Source organism: Piliocolobus tephrosceles, chromosome 15 (genome assembly GCF_002776525.5).
Source record: "Piliocolobus tephrosceles isolate RC106 chromosome 15, ASM277652v3, whole genome shotgun sequence".
NCBI classification, from domain to species: domain Eukaryota; kingdom Metazoa; phylum Chordata; class Mammalia; order Primates; family Cercopithecidae; genus Piliocolobus; species Piliocolobus tephrosceles.
Window position 1 is genome coordinate 25998898 of NC_045448.1, and position 14571 is coordinate 26013468.

At 49.6% G+C, this 14571-nt stretch overlaps 1 protein-coding gene across 1 annotated transcript in view; it reads right to left on the reverse strand.

Moving 5' to 3' along the window:
• The window catches only part of KIF3C (kinesin family member 3C), a 55948-nt gene that overhangs the window by 21665 nt on the left and 19712 nt on the right, over positions 1-14571 (reverse strand). The window contains exons 2-5 of the mRNA XM_023229991.3: positions 7450-7551; positions 6649-6771; positions 5356-5474; positions 2992-3108 (exon numbers count right to left, since the gene is read on the reverse strand). Coding sequence (XP_023085759.1) covers positions 2992-3108; positions 5356-5474; positions 6649-6771; positions 7450-7551 — 461 coding nt within the window. The remainder of the gene's footprint in view (positions 1-2991; positions 3109-5355; positions 5475-6648; positions 6772-7449; positions 7552-14571) is intronic.

The window sequence follows — 14571 nt, forward strand, 5'->3', positions numbered from 1 at the left end:
CTGTGAATGGTTTTTTTCAGCATATACAAACCATTTTAACTCTCAAAAAGGAGAAAAGTTTATGTATAAAAAAAATATGGTGGAAAGTTCATATCCAATTGTAAGTAAACACTACCACTAGGTGGAATTTTCATTCTTTCTATGTTTATTTAAATTTTCCATAATGAAAACATTGCTTGCAACTGAAGTAAGGGTTACTTAAAAGGAAGAAAGTAAATTTAAAAAAAATTTTTTTGGCCGGGCGTGGTGGCTCAAGCCTGTAATCCCAGCACTTTGGGAGGCCGAGACGGGCGGATCACAAGGTCAGGAGATCGAGACTATCCTGGCTAACATGGTGAAACCCCGTCTCTACTAAAAAATACAAAAAACTAGCCGGGCGAGGTGGTGGGCGCCTGTAGTCCCAGCTACTCGGGAGGCTGAGGCAGGAGAATGACGTGAACCCGGGAGGCGGAGCTTGCAATGAGCTGAGATCCGGCCACTGCACTCCAGCCCGGGCGACAGAGTGAGACTCCATCTCAAAAAAAAAAAAAAAAATTTTTTTTAGAGATGAGGTCTCATTCTGTCGCCCAGGCTAGAGTACAGTGGCATGATCCTAGCTTACAATAGCCTGGGCTCAAGCAATCTCTCTGTCTCAGCCCACAGAGTAGCTGGGATTACACGCATGAACACCTGGTGGAAGAAAGCAAACTTTTAAAAAACATTAAAAAAAAATTAGCGGGCCATGGTGGCAACTGTCTGCTGGTTCAAGCGACTCAGGAGGCTGAGTGGGAGGATGGCTTGAGCCCAGGAGGTCAAGGCTGCAGTGAGCTGTGATCACACCACTGCACTCTAGCCTGAGTGCAGACAGAGCTAGACTCTGTCTCAAAAATAATGCAAATAAATAAATAACAAAAATAAGGAGTGGAAGTCCAGGCTGGGTGGGGAGGCTCATGCCTGTGATCCCAACGCTGGGAGACAATGGGAGGAGGATTGCTTAAGCCCAGGACTTCACGACCAGCCTAGGCAAAAAAGTGAGACCCTGTTTCTACAAAAGATAAAAAATTTAGCTGGTGTAATGGTGCATTCCTGTGGCCCCAGTTACTCAGGAAGCTGAGGCAGGAGGATCACTTGAGCCCAGGAGCCCGAAGCTGCAGTGAGTTATATACTCCAGCCTGGGTGACAGTGTGAGATCCCAACTCAAGAAAAAAGAAAGCAAGAAAGCAAGCAAGGAAGTAAGGAAGAAAATAAAGAAAGGAAGAGAGAGAGAGAAAGAGAGACAGAGAGAAAGAGAGATGAAGTTTCACCATGTTGGCCAGGCTGGTCTCGAACTCCTGACCCCAAGTGATCCACCTGCCTCGGCCTCCCAAAGTGCTGGGATTACAGGTGTGAGCCATCACCATGCCCAGCAGAAAGAACTTTTCTTTTCTTTTTTTTTTTTTTTTTTGAGACGGAGTCTTGCTCTTGTTGCCCAGGCTGGAGTGCAATGGCGTGATCTTGGCTCACTGCAACCTCTGCCTCCCAAGTTCAAGCGATTCTTCTGCCTCAACCTCCCTAGCAGCTGGGATTACAGGCACCTGCTACCACACCCAGCTAATTTTTTTTTTTTTTATTTTTAGTAGAAATGGGGTTTCATTATGTTGGCCAGGCTGGTCTCAAATTCCTGACCTCAGGCCATCTACCTGCCTCAGCCTCCCAAAATGCTGAGATTACAGGCTTGAGCTACCGTGCCCAGCTAGAAAGAAGTTTTCTAAGCATAAGATAACCCTTCAGAGTGAAGCCTCGCCAGCATCTAACTCCAATGACATTGGAGCAGTGGTTTTCTAGCCTGCCTTCAAATGCAGAATCACAAAACCAAAGACCTGGGATCCTTTAAATCAGACTCTCTGGAGCCCAACTCACAGGTATTCTAGCTGCAGCCAGGGTGGAAAACCTCTGTGATAGCTGACGTACTATTGAGAATCTCTACCTAGATTGGAAAGGTGGATTGTAGGTGTAAAGTGATACCACTGAAAAGTCCTCTATTCGTGTGCTTGCCACTTACAAACTTACGTGGTATCACCTTAAGTAAAATCAGCCTTTAAGAAAGATCAAATAGGCATCTAAGCTGTAGTTGTTAAAAAAAAAAAAAAAGAAAGAAAGAAAAGGAAGAAAGGGAAAAAAAATAACCAAGTAGGCATCTGATGCTTCAGTGAGAAGCTGTAGACCTCTTGCTAGCTTCCCATCCCAGATTTGGGGAGACTCTTGCCCTATTTTAACATTAATGCTCCCAGGCTAGAGAGAGCAAAGAATCTCCAGGAAGGTGCATTGGTGTCTGGCCTCCTAAGCACCTCTCTCTATGTATTTGCAATTAAGGGCCCATGGCTCAGCCGGGTGAGGCCTCACTCTGTTGGGATGTTCTTTATGGCCACCAGCAGAGGGAGCCGCACACCCAGCCAATGGCCGCAGCTGCACCCAAGGGCTAGGACGTGGAAAAAGGTGGAAATGCTGAATCACCCGGATGAGCGAGCCCGCTGAGATTGGATCACAGCTCTATCACATCATGATCTGATTACTTATTTCCCACTGGACTGTGAGCTCGGACCATATCTAATTTATCTTCTGTCTCCTGAGTCTTGCACAGCATCCGGCATACAGTAGCCCTTGGCAAATATTAACTGTGGTTGCTATTTTGGGCATCTGACAAATGAATATTCACCAGACCTGGCCAGATGTTAGCATTCGCTAGGATTGTCAAAAGGCTGAGATGTTCTTCCTCCCTCCCGAGATCGCTCACAAGGTATTTTCTGCATCCCAGACCAATGAGACACTTTTTTTCCCAGAACACCCTTCCATCATAGAGACCCCTACAAATTAGATCATGAGAAATTCATCCCCCATCGGCATCCTCCCCATCTTTTCCCCAATCCACAAAACATCTGTCTCCCTGCAGGCAGGGCCTCAGGCCCCTCGCCACTCCCAACTTGGAGTGGACCCACAAGTCCCTCAGCCCAGATGGCTGGGTTAGAGACTCACACGCCGGCTGGCACCAGTGGCTGGAACTTCCACTGCTCCTCCTCACAGTCCAGGAAAAGCCGGTTCATGATCTTGTTCTTCTCTTCCGGGGGGATGAAGTTCTCGATGATTAGGTACCTGAGAGCAGGAATGAAGGAGCGATGGGAAACTGGGTGAGCGAGAGACCACATGGTGCCTGTGAGGGGTTTAAGGATTAGAAGCAACAAGCCAAGAGGCAGAGGGGGACAGGCGCGGCGGCTCACAACTGTAATCCCAGTACTTTGGGAGGCCGAGGCGGGTGGATCACGAGGTCAGAAGATCGAGACCACCCTGGCTAACATGGTGAAACACCATCTCTGTCTCTACTAAAAATACAAAAAAAAAAAATTAGCCGGGCGTGGTGGCGGGCGCCTGTAGTCCCAAGCTACTCGGGAGGCTGAGGCAGGAGAATGGAGTGAACCCAGGAGGCGGAGCTTGCAGTGAGCCGAGATCGCACCACTGCACTCCAGCCTGGGTGACAGAGTGAGACTTCCTCTCAAAAAACTAAGTTAATTAATTAATGTATTTATTTATTTAAAAAAAAAGAGGCAGAGGCAATGTGGAGGTGGGAAAATCAAGAAGTTAAGCGGAAAGGATCCCTACAGAAATACTGCAGCTTGAAAAATCACTGCTTCTAATAGGTACACAAAAATAGAAAAACGAATAAACACTATTATTTGATAGCATAATAGGGTGACTATAGTCAATAACTTAATTGTATATATATGTGTATATATGTGTGTACATACATATGTGCGTATATATATGTGTGTGTATATATATGTCTTTTTTTTTGAGACAGTTTTGCACTTGTTGCCCAGGCTGGAGTGCAATGGCGTGATCTCAGCTCACTGCAACCTCCACCTCTGGGGTTCAAGTGATTCTCCTGCCTTAGCCTCCCAAGTAGCTGGGATTACAGGCACACGCCACCATACCCAGCTAACTTTTGCATTTTTAGTAGAGATGGGGTTTCACCACGTTGACCAGGGTGGTCTCAAACTCCTGACCTCAGGGGATCCCCCCACCTTGGCCTCCTAAAGTGCTGGGATTACAGGTATAAGCCACGACCCGAGCCAATTGTATATTTTAAAATAACTTAAAGAGTGTAACTGGATTGTTTGTAACTTGAAGGATAAATGTTTGAGGCGATGGATACCCCATTCTCCATGATGTGCTTAGTTCACATTGCACGCCTGTATCCAAACATCTCATGTGGCCAGGTGCAGTGGCTCGCGCTTGTAATCCCAGCCCTTTGGGAGGCCGAGGTGGGCGGATTACCTGAGGTCAGGAGTTTGAGACCATTCCAGGGTGGATGACACAGCAATATTCCATCTTCAAAAACAAAAAATCTAATGTATCCCACAAATATTAATATATACACCTACTATATACACATACTATATACATATACTACATACATTTTTAAAATCATTTTTAAAAGATTTAAAAATAATTTTTTTTTGAGATGGAGTCTTGCTCTGTCGGCCAAGCTAGAGTGCAGTGGCTCCATCTCAGCTCACCGCAAGCTCTGCCTCCCAGGATCACACCATTCTCCTGCCTCAGCCTCCCAAGTAGCTGGGACTACAGGCGCCCGCCACCTCGCCTGGCTAATTTTTTATATTTTTAGTAGAGGCGGGGTTTCTCCATGTTAGCCAGGATGGTCTCGATCTCCTGACCTCGTGATCCGCCCGCCTCGGCCTCCCAAACCAAACCAAAGTGCTGGGATTACAGGCGTGAGCCACCCATTTTTTTTTTTTTTTTTTTTGAGACGTTGTCTCGCTCTGTCACCCAGACTGGAGTGCAGTGGCGTGATCTCGGCTCACTGCCACCTCCACCTCCCAGGTTCAAGCAATTCTGCCTCTGCCTCCCGAGTAGCTGCTGGGATTACAGGTGCGCGCCACCATGCCCAGCTAATTTTTGTATTTTTAATAGAGACCGGGTTTCACCATGTTGGTCAGGCTGGTCTCAAACTCCCGACCTCAGGTGACCCACCCGCCTCAGCCTCCCAAAGTGCTGGGATTACAGGCGTGAGCCACTGCGCCCGGCTCTAAAAATAATTTTTTAAAAATTTAAAATCACTGCTTCTTATGCAAAGATGGTAGCTTCAGGGCCTTCAGAGTTAATTTTGGCCAGCACCTAGCGTCCATTTTGAGGGGTTCATAAAATACAGGCAGAGGAGGTACAAGAAACTCCAGCACGTGAGCCCATCCCTCAGCCCTCAGACGCATTTTATTCCTAAGGGACTCATGGGAGAGGAGACAGTGAGGATGCGGCCTCTGGGAAGGAGAGGCCCGAGTAATGATGGCTGGCTGTGGGACCCGGGAGGGAAAGAGCTGCGGGCCCTACTTGAGCTTGAGTTCGCGGGTCTGCTCGTTCTGCGCCTCCTCCAGGTCCTGCCGCACGCGGATGTACTCATCATGCTGGTCCTGGATCTCCGCCTTCACCGCCTGCAGCTTGGCGTAGAGCTGCATGGGGACAGGTGCCACTCAGAGGCTGCTTGGTGTGGCAACGAGGCCCCAGTCACTCAGCCTGGGCCGCAGGGCTGCAGGCTCAGAGTCTACCGACTCAGCCCAGGATGAGGCTGGGGGTCCTTTTCTTTACTCCCTGCTGTGCCCAACTCACAACGAATTGGGCTGGGCTATTTAAAGGGGTGCCCCGTCCTCCTACACTGAGGCCTGTGGCCATTGCCTGCTCTTTCTCAGCTGCTATCAGCATCGTGGAGTGTTCAAACGGGAGGGGACCCCAGGGACCTTTTGGTCCAATACCCTCCTTTCACAGATGCGGAAGCCAGGCACAGACTTGCTCAAGGTCACACAACCAGCAAATAGAAGAGCCGGAACTGGGACCCAGGGCTCATTTGGAGATCAAGGGCTCATTTGGAGACAGGGCTCAGGGAGCAGGAAGCCTGGAAGAGTTTGGAAGGTGACTCCTCCCACTCCAGTCTCTTCAGGGGCTCTCAAAAGTGGGGTGTGGAGGCAGCATGGCCATCCGGCTGCTCTCCAAAGCCGCTGAGGGCTGGGTCCATGGTAACTGCCTCAGTGGCAGTGCCTCTGTCGGGCCTGCCCCAGGGCAGCCACATCAGCCACCCCAAAGGGTCTCCAGGTTTCTCCCAGAATCCAAGCTGGAGCTTTGCTGCTTCCTGCCCTAGACCCTCCTCACATGTCCATGTCTTTCCCTTGCCACGGGCTTTGCAGGGTCCTGGTGAGCGGCTATTCTCATCCCTTGACATGTCCTTGAGGGCCTTATGCTCCCTGCCTGAGCTTCCCGGGGTTCCAGTCTCCTCCTCAGCCTCTCCGTATTCCCCCGGCCCTGTTCCAGGCCCAGCTATCCCAACTGTGACTCACTGGTGACACTGAATGGGGAAATCACCCAGGACCATAAGGATGGTAACCCTGGATACTGCAAGTGACAGAGTTTGCAGCCTGTCACAGCCCACCCTGGCCCAGGAGAAAAGGCTCTACTCCACCCCCAGCCCCTGCCTCCTGCCTCCCCCTGCTATTCACTCCCAAGGCCCAAGCCATGTCACTCAAGGGTTCAGCAGTTGCAGCCAAATGGGGAGGAGTCCCTGAAGCAGACACCCTTGGGCGGAGACTGCTGGGCCTCCAGCACACCTTGACCGGTCCTACTGCAGCGTCTCACCTTCTTGAGTTTCTTGGTTTTGACCTCCACCTCCTGCTGCAGGGACGTGTAGGTGCCCCGGAGCTCCATGGTCTCCTCATCCCGGAGCATCATCTCCTGCTGCATCTCCCGCTCACGACGTTTCTAGGCCAAGGACGGGCAGTGTGGCTCAAAGGAGCAGAGCATACCCAGGAGGGCCAAGAACGCTCAGGGGACTGGCTCACTCTCCCTGTGTCAGGACCTGGCTTCACCATGGCCCATGGCCCACATCCACCGCTCCCACCCAATCCTGCAGAGCCCCTGGGAACCCTCTTCTCAGTTCCCAGGGCCATGCCTTTGCCAGGCTCTGCCCCATGAGGATGAAGACTCCAGCCCTGAGAGCTGGCCTACTCCAGGGGTGTTAGTGACACAGATGGAGGCATATCACACTGCCTTCCAAGCTGCCTCACCCTCTCCCCAAGTAGTGTAACGGTTTATTGGTAAGACCAACAAATTGTGGTTCTTGATGATTTAGGGAAACAGTCATACAGTTGGCAAAGAACTCGCACCACCTTGTGGAAGGCCCAGGAATTAGCACCAGGTGGCTTGTGGAGGCTGATGTCATGGAGAGCTATCACGTCCTCTCACCCACCAGCTAGCAGTGCCCCTGCCAGAGGGAAGACCCTGGGCTAGTGGACCTGTGGGACCCAGGGTGGCATGTCTGAGATTCTCAGCACTGTAATTCCAGAGATCCAGAGTCCACCATGGTTTACTGCCCTACACCTCCCAGATATGAGCTGCAGGCCACGCTCTCTCAGGGGACCCGGCACCTGGCGGCCCTACCTGCTCGGCAATCTCCTGCCTCTTCAGTTCCAACATCTTCTGCTGCTCATTGGTGTGATCCATGATGTTCCTGCCCCCGATGAGGAGCTTGCTCTCCATGGCCTGGGGACACAGAGGGGTTGGGAGGTGGGCTTTGCAAAGGGTCCACAACATTGCCAGCGGGAGAGATTTTGCTTCCCTGCTCTGTGGTCCTTCTGGGAGTGGACACAAGAGGTGTCCCAGATGGGGCCTTGTGGCTTTCAGGGAGAATGGAGTTTTCCCCTCCAGTGTCTCAGGTGCCAGTGCAAGGCTCTCATTGTCAGCAGGACCACTAGGGAGGCAGAGAGGGTGCCCCTCGGGGATCTAGGGCACCTGATCTGTTTGCTTTGGATACACAGGAAAGGTTCGTTCACCAGGGCTAGGAGGAGGATCGGGGTGGCAACCTAATCCTGGCAACCAGGACTCAGCTGGTGTTGAGGATTGGGAAAGATAAGATACAGTCACCAGGCAGCCCAGCCCTTAGCTAACTGGCTTCCAACTCAGGAAGATGGCTCTCAACACAGGCAGCAGGAAAGGGTCTAAATCTTCAGCTGATGTGGAAAGCAGAAGAAAAGCCAAAGAGAGCAGACTGCACAGCAAGAAGGAACAGCACGGGCCCAGCACAGCAGGAACTTTGGAGAAGGCCAGGAAGACTTGGTTCTACCCACTTACCTCGAGGCTTTGGGCAAATTATTCCCTTCAGGGCTGTCATCTACAATACTGGAACACTGCCTATGTTCCAGGATGGCTGGCAAACATTTGCTGAGCACTAAGTATCTGTTAGATACTGAGTTAAGCCTTTAACACCATGGTTTCCATCCTCCCCTAAGAGGGGCTATTCCCCTCCCCATTTAACAAATGAAGACATTGAGAATGACCAGCCTAAGTCCATGCAGCTATTGAGTAGCAAAGAGGAGAGATTTGAACCCCACAACCCCAGCCTCACTCTGCGAAAGCCCCTAGTCAGTGCTTTGGAATCTGAAGCTGAAATAATGTCAGATTTGTGTAAACTGTGACTACATAAAATGTATTTTCAAGAGGGTGCTGTTGGCAGCCTCTCGAAACCTAGTCTGGTTTGGGGGGTGCCTGGTTTGAAATTTTAGAAAATGAAAATACAATAAGAAGAAAGTGCTCTCCCAGGGTACCCAGTTGTCCTCTGACTTCATCACGGGCCTCCTGGAAGGTTGAAATCACCTTGAACCAGTGGAAAAAGCTGGCTGCTTTTCCACTGGAATTTTTTTTTTCCCCAGTGGAAACAGCTGACCTGCCTGAGGGATCTCAAAGCAGGGGGTGCTGTCAGACTTGGGGAACAGGAGACCACCTGTAAGAGCCACATCACTGGGAACACAGCCGGACAAAGGTTAACAGTGGCTTTTGGGAGGTCAGGGACTGGGCTGTGTGAGGCTTTGTCATTCAAAGATGTTGAGTGAAGTTGGGGCAGCCAGAGAGGCACGAGCCTCACTCCAGCCCCACATAGCCTCAGAGGCTCAAGGCAGGCCTTGAGCCCTGGAGGCTGTCCATGCTGCCACACTGCAGCTGCCTGTGCTCCTGGTTAATGATCTCCCCACTTACCCCATCACCTCGTCACAGACCTAAACCCATCTAGGCTCCTCCTTCGTACTCCAGGTCAGCATTTGCAGGACCGTGAGAGGGAAGAATCCCTTACACTGCACCCTCAGCGACTCACCGGCCTCGCCTCATCCCTGCCCTGCCTTTCATCCACTGCATCTGGCCAGTGAGTCAAGGCCATCAAACCAGATCCTCAGTGTGGCTCCCACCACTCCCTCTTTTTCATTCTCACTGATAGCTGCTAACTTCATTGCAGCCCCCACAACTCTCCTAGACCACTATTGTGGTCTCCCCGGTGCTTCGGTGTCCCCTTCCACCCCTCTGCCACATGACACCCAGGTGGATCCACTAAAAACACAACTCTGGGCTGGGGATGGTGGCTCACGCCCGTAATTCTAGCACTTTGGGAAGCTGAGAGGGGGGTGGATCACTTGAGGTCAGGAGTTCAAGACCAGCCTGGCCAAAATGGTGAAACCCCAGCTCTGCTAAAAATACAAAAATTAGCCGGGTGTGGTGGTGCGCACCTGTATTCCCAGCTAGTCAGCAGCTACTCAGGAGGCTGAGGTAGGAGAATCACTTGAATTCGGAAGACAGAGGCTGCAGTGAGCCAAGATTGCACCATTATACTCTAGCCTGGGCGACAGAGTGAGACTTCATCACGATAAAAACAAACAAACAAACAAAAAAAACCGCACAACTGTGAATGGTTGCTGCACGGCTTCAAACTACTGAATGGACCTCCATTCCTTGCAGGATGAAATCCAAAGTTGGCTGCAGTGACAGGCCCCGGGAGCTGGCCTGGCCTCCCGGGTTCTTCTCACCACTCATGCTCCGAGTGTGCTCTGCTCCCCAGCCTCACCAAAAGAATTCCAGCTCCCTGAGGGCCCAGCACGGTGGCTCACACCTGTAATCCCAGCACTTTGGGAGGCCAAGGTGGGCAGATCACCTGAGGTCGGGAGTTCGAGACCAGCCTGACCAACATGGAGAACCCTCATCTCTACAAAAATACAAAATTAGCCGGGCGTGGTGGCACATGCCTGTAATCCAAGCTACTCGGGAGGCTGAGGCAGGAGAATTGCTTGAACCCGGGAGGCGGAGGTTGCAGTGAGCCGAGATCACGCCATTGTACTCCAACCTGGGCAACAAGAGCAAAACTCCATCTCAAAAAAGAAAACAAGAATTCCAGCTCCCTCAATGTGCAATGGCATTTCACAAGCTCCTGGGTTCCTCCTCCCACTCCACATCTCACTCGAAAACTGCTACTTATTCTGCAAGACACACTTTGACCATTGGGAAATTTTCCCTGATCCTCTCGAAATTGCTCTTTCTAGCCCCCTCAGTAACCAGGCCATATTCCTACTATTTCTCATAATAGAATCATTATTCGTTTACCTGCTGTCTCCCCTGTGAGCTCCGTCAGGGCAGCAGTCATATCTTACTCATATCTCAGAGCTCAGTGCTTGGCAGGTAACAAGCGCTAAAATACGTATTAGATGAACCGAACAGAATCCTTGGGGGTTGTCCCAGAGCGGGTTCCAGGTCCCTTCCTTGGGCTCTCTCTCTTTTTTTTTTTTTTTGACAGAGTCTCGCTCTGTCGCCCAGGCTGGAGTGCAGTGGTGCGATCTCGGCTCACTGCAACCTTCACCTCCCAGGTTCAAGCGATTCTCCTGCCTTAGCCTCCCACATAGTGCCACCACGCCCAGCTAATTTTTCTATTTTTAGTAGAGACGGGGTTTTGCCATGTTGGCCAGGCTGGTCTCGGAACTCCTGACCTCAAGTGATCTGCCCGCCTCAGCCTCCAAAAGCGCTGGGATTACAGGTGTGAGCCACTGCACCCGGCCACCTTGGGCTCTCTTTATCCCAGTTTCTCTTCCTCCCATTCATCAATCCACACACACTGTCATGGGGCCCGATCATCTGGGGAACCTGGCAGGAGGGGTGGGGTGGGCGTGAGAGAAAAGAGAAGCAGCACATGGAGGAGGTCCCTACTGTTGTGGACCATGGATACCTGATCCCGTGACGCTGGGTCGCAGGTCTTCAGGAGCCTGCTGTCTGGCCTGGGCTCCGAATCTGGGATACATGTGTCCATTTCAACCCTAAGACCTTTCACTTCCCCAGCATTTTATGTGACTCTAGCATTCTTTATTCTTTGACACCTAATCAAAAGACACTTGTTCTCAAATTTCGCTGCATGTTAGAATCACCTGGGGAGCTTTTTTAAAATTCCAGAGCCAGGTGTGGTGGCTCATGCCTGTGGTCCAGTTGTTTGGAGGCGGAGGCTGGAGGACTGCTTGAGCCAGGGGTTCAAGATCAGCTTGGGCAACATAGCAATGCCCTATCTCAAAAATAAATAAGCAAATCAAACAAGAAATTCAGACCTAGTGAATCAAGATCCATATTGTACTGAGATTCCCAGGTAATTTGGATGCACATGAATGTCTGAAAAGGACTGCTGTAAGGGGCATGCATACTATTAGCACTATCATTTTTCCAGTGAAAGCCCACAGAGGTTATGTAACCCACCCAAGTTCACATCATGGCCCCCTCAGTAACCAGGCCATATTCCTACCATTTCTCATAATAGAATTATTATTCGTTTACATGCTCTCTTGCCTGTAAGCTCCCTCAGGACAGCAATCATATTGTACTCATATCTCAGGGTCCCTGGACTTAGCACAGTGCTTGGCAGATAACTATTTGTGAGCTTTCACTGGAAAATATGATAGTTATATGCCTCTCATTAAATTTAAATGGAGATTCAGCTGAGCAGGATGGCTTATGCCTGTAATTGCAGCACATTAGGAGGCTGAAGTGGGCGGATCCCTTGAGTCCAGGAGTTCAAGACCAGACCAAGCAACATGGCAAAACCCGTCTCTATAAAAAATATAAAAATGGGTCAGGCACGGTGGTGTTGGCCTGTGGTCCCAGCTACTCGGAAGGCTGCGGCAGGAGGATCACTTGAGCCTGGGAGGTTGAGGCTTCAGTGAGTTGAGATCGTGCCACTGCACTTCAGCTTGGGTGACAGTGAGACCCTGTCTCAAAGAAAGAAAGAGAATTAAAAACAAAAAACTTAAATGGAGACCCTGCCCGAGCCTGCCTGGCTCCAAAGCCCAAGCTCTTCCTATTGCAGGGGCTGCGGTGACTCCTTTAGGAAGCAGAACCTGCTAAAGGAAAGCAACACGTTTCCGGCAAAAGGAAATGGTGTCTGGCTAATCTCCGAGAGTTCTTTCAGAATGGGACGGAATGGGTTATCACAGCACATGGGGAAGCCAGTGACCAGAACCCTGGAGGCTAAAGCGCTCCTGGTAAGGCTGCACATCAGAGGTTATTCAAAGTTACATGGGGAGTGAGAAGATGGAGAAAGGGGAAGTGAACTAGGGAGAGGAAACAGAAATAAACAGGTATTTCTCTGGATGGAAAGGCGCTCAAGTGTGAAACAACAGGACTAATCTCTGAAGCTGTGCAAGAAGGAATGCATGGGTGAAATACCCAACTTCACAGACACCCCCAAGTCCTCCTAGGTGGTAAAGTACAAGAGAATTTCTAGCCTATGTGAGCTGACAAAAAATGGCAGGTGAGCCATTTTTTTGTTGTCAATTACAATTTTACATTTTGGGGAAAAGGAATCCTAACTCTACTAATTAAATGATGGCCATGGGCAATCAGTTATAAGCCCTAAAAAGGGGAGGAGGAGGAGGAGTAATACTCCACTGTTCCCAGAAGACACTGGCTGAATATGCTGCCACAGCTAAAAAGTCAGTAGCATCTGCCCAGGCACCATCATGAAGGCTTTTTGGAAACAAAACATTATACCCTCATATAAAACCATGATGCAGCTCAATAGGGAGTACTGTGTGTAGTTCTCTTACTGCGTCTCCAGAGACATAAAGGAGAGAGAAGATCAAGAGAAGGGAGGCTTAGGCCGGGCGCAGTGGCTCAAGCCTGTAATCCCAGCACTCTGGGAGGCCGAGGCAGGCGGATCACGAGGTCTGGAGTTCGAGATCAGCCCGGCCAACATGGTAAAACCCCGTCTCTACTGAAAATACAAAAATTAGCTGGGCGTGGTGGTGCACACCTGTAGTCCCAACTACTCGGGAGGCTGAGGGAGAAGAATCCCTTGAACCCAGGAAGCGGAGGCTGGAGTGAGCCGAGATTGCACCACTGCACTCCAGCGTGGGCAACAGAGCAAGACTCTGTCTGAAAAAAAAAAAAAAAAAAGAGAAGGACGGCTGAAGCCATCCCAGGGCTATTATAAGAGACTTTAAAATACAGAACTCGGCTGGGCATGGTGGCTCATGCCTGTAATCCCAGCACTTTGGGAGGCATAGGCGGGTAGATCACCTGAGGTCAGGAGTTCGAGACCAGCTTGACCAACATGGTGAAACCCCATCTCTACTAAAAATACAACAATTAGCTGGGTGTGGTGTCACGTGCCTGGAATCCCAGCTACTCGGGAGGCTGAGGCAGGAGAATCACTTGAACCCGAGGCAGAGGTTGCAGTGAGCTGAGATCGTGCCACTGTACTCCTGCCTGGGTGACAGAGTGAGACTCTGTCTCAAAAAAAATAAAAAATAAAAAAGGACTCTTTGTTCTGAAAAGACAAAGAAAAGTTAAGAAGATAAGTCTGGAAATGAAACAATCAAAACTGGGGGTGAAAAGGAAAGATCCAGGCTTTTCCAATCCATCCTGGCACGTAGAGTAAGAGCTCACGCCTTGAGGTTTGACAACAGCAGTTTTTAGGACAAATGAAAGGGAGTTTTACTGTTTATAGAAGGTAATACATTTACGAAATTTGTTACTTCAAGAGCTAAACCCTGGAGGAAATACTTACCAGTCTATTAAAGAATTCTGGGGACACGTTTTTAACCCTTTATTGTCTTTCTCTCCTTCCAGAAAAAAGGAATTGCACAAACATCAAAATCACCATAGAAATAAAATGAGAAACGTCACATACTCCCTACCATGGCTACTTGGTTTCTTTCATTTTCCCTGGTTTTTTTTGTTGTTGTTGTTTGTGTTTTTTTTTGTTTTTCTGAGACAGAGTTTCACTCTTGTTGCCCAGGCTGGAGTGCAATGGCGTGATCTCAGCTCACCACAACCTCCATCTCCTGGGTTCAAGTGATTTTCCTGCCTCAGCCTCCCGAGTAGCTGGGATTACAGGTGCGCACAACCACACCTGGCTAATTTTGTATTTTGTAGAGACAGGGTTTCACCATGTTGGTTGGGCTGGTCTCGAACTTCCGACCTCACGTGCTCTGCCTGCCTCAGCCTCCCAAAGTGCTGGGATTACAGGCATGAGCCACTGCACCCAGCCCTTTTTTCACCTCTATGGACATATTATAAACACAAGTTTATGTCATTTTCAATTTACCTAATATATGTATACACACACACACACGTATGTAGATACACATGTATATGTACGTATACGTACATGTATATATAAGTATATAGATACACATGTATGTATACGTATATATGTGTGTATATATATTATTTATATATATATATATATTTTTTTTTTTTTTTTTTTTT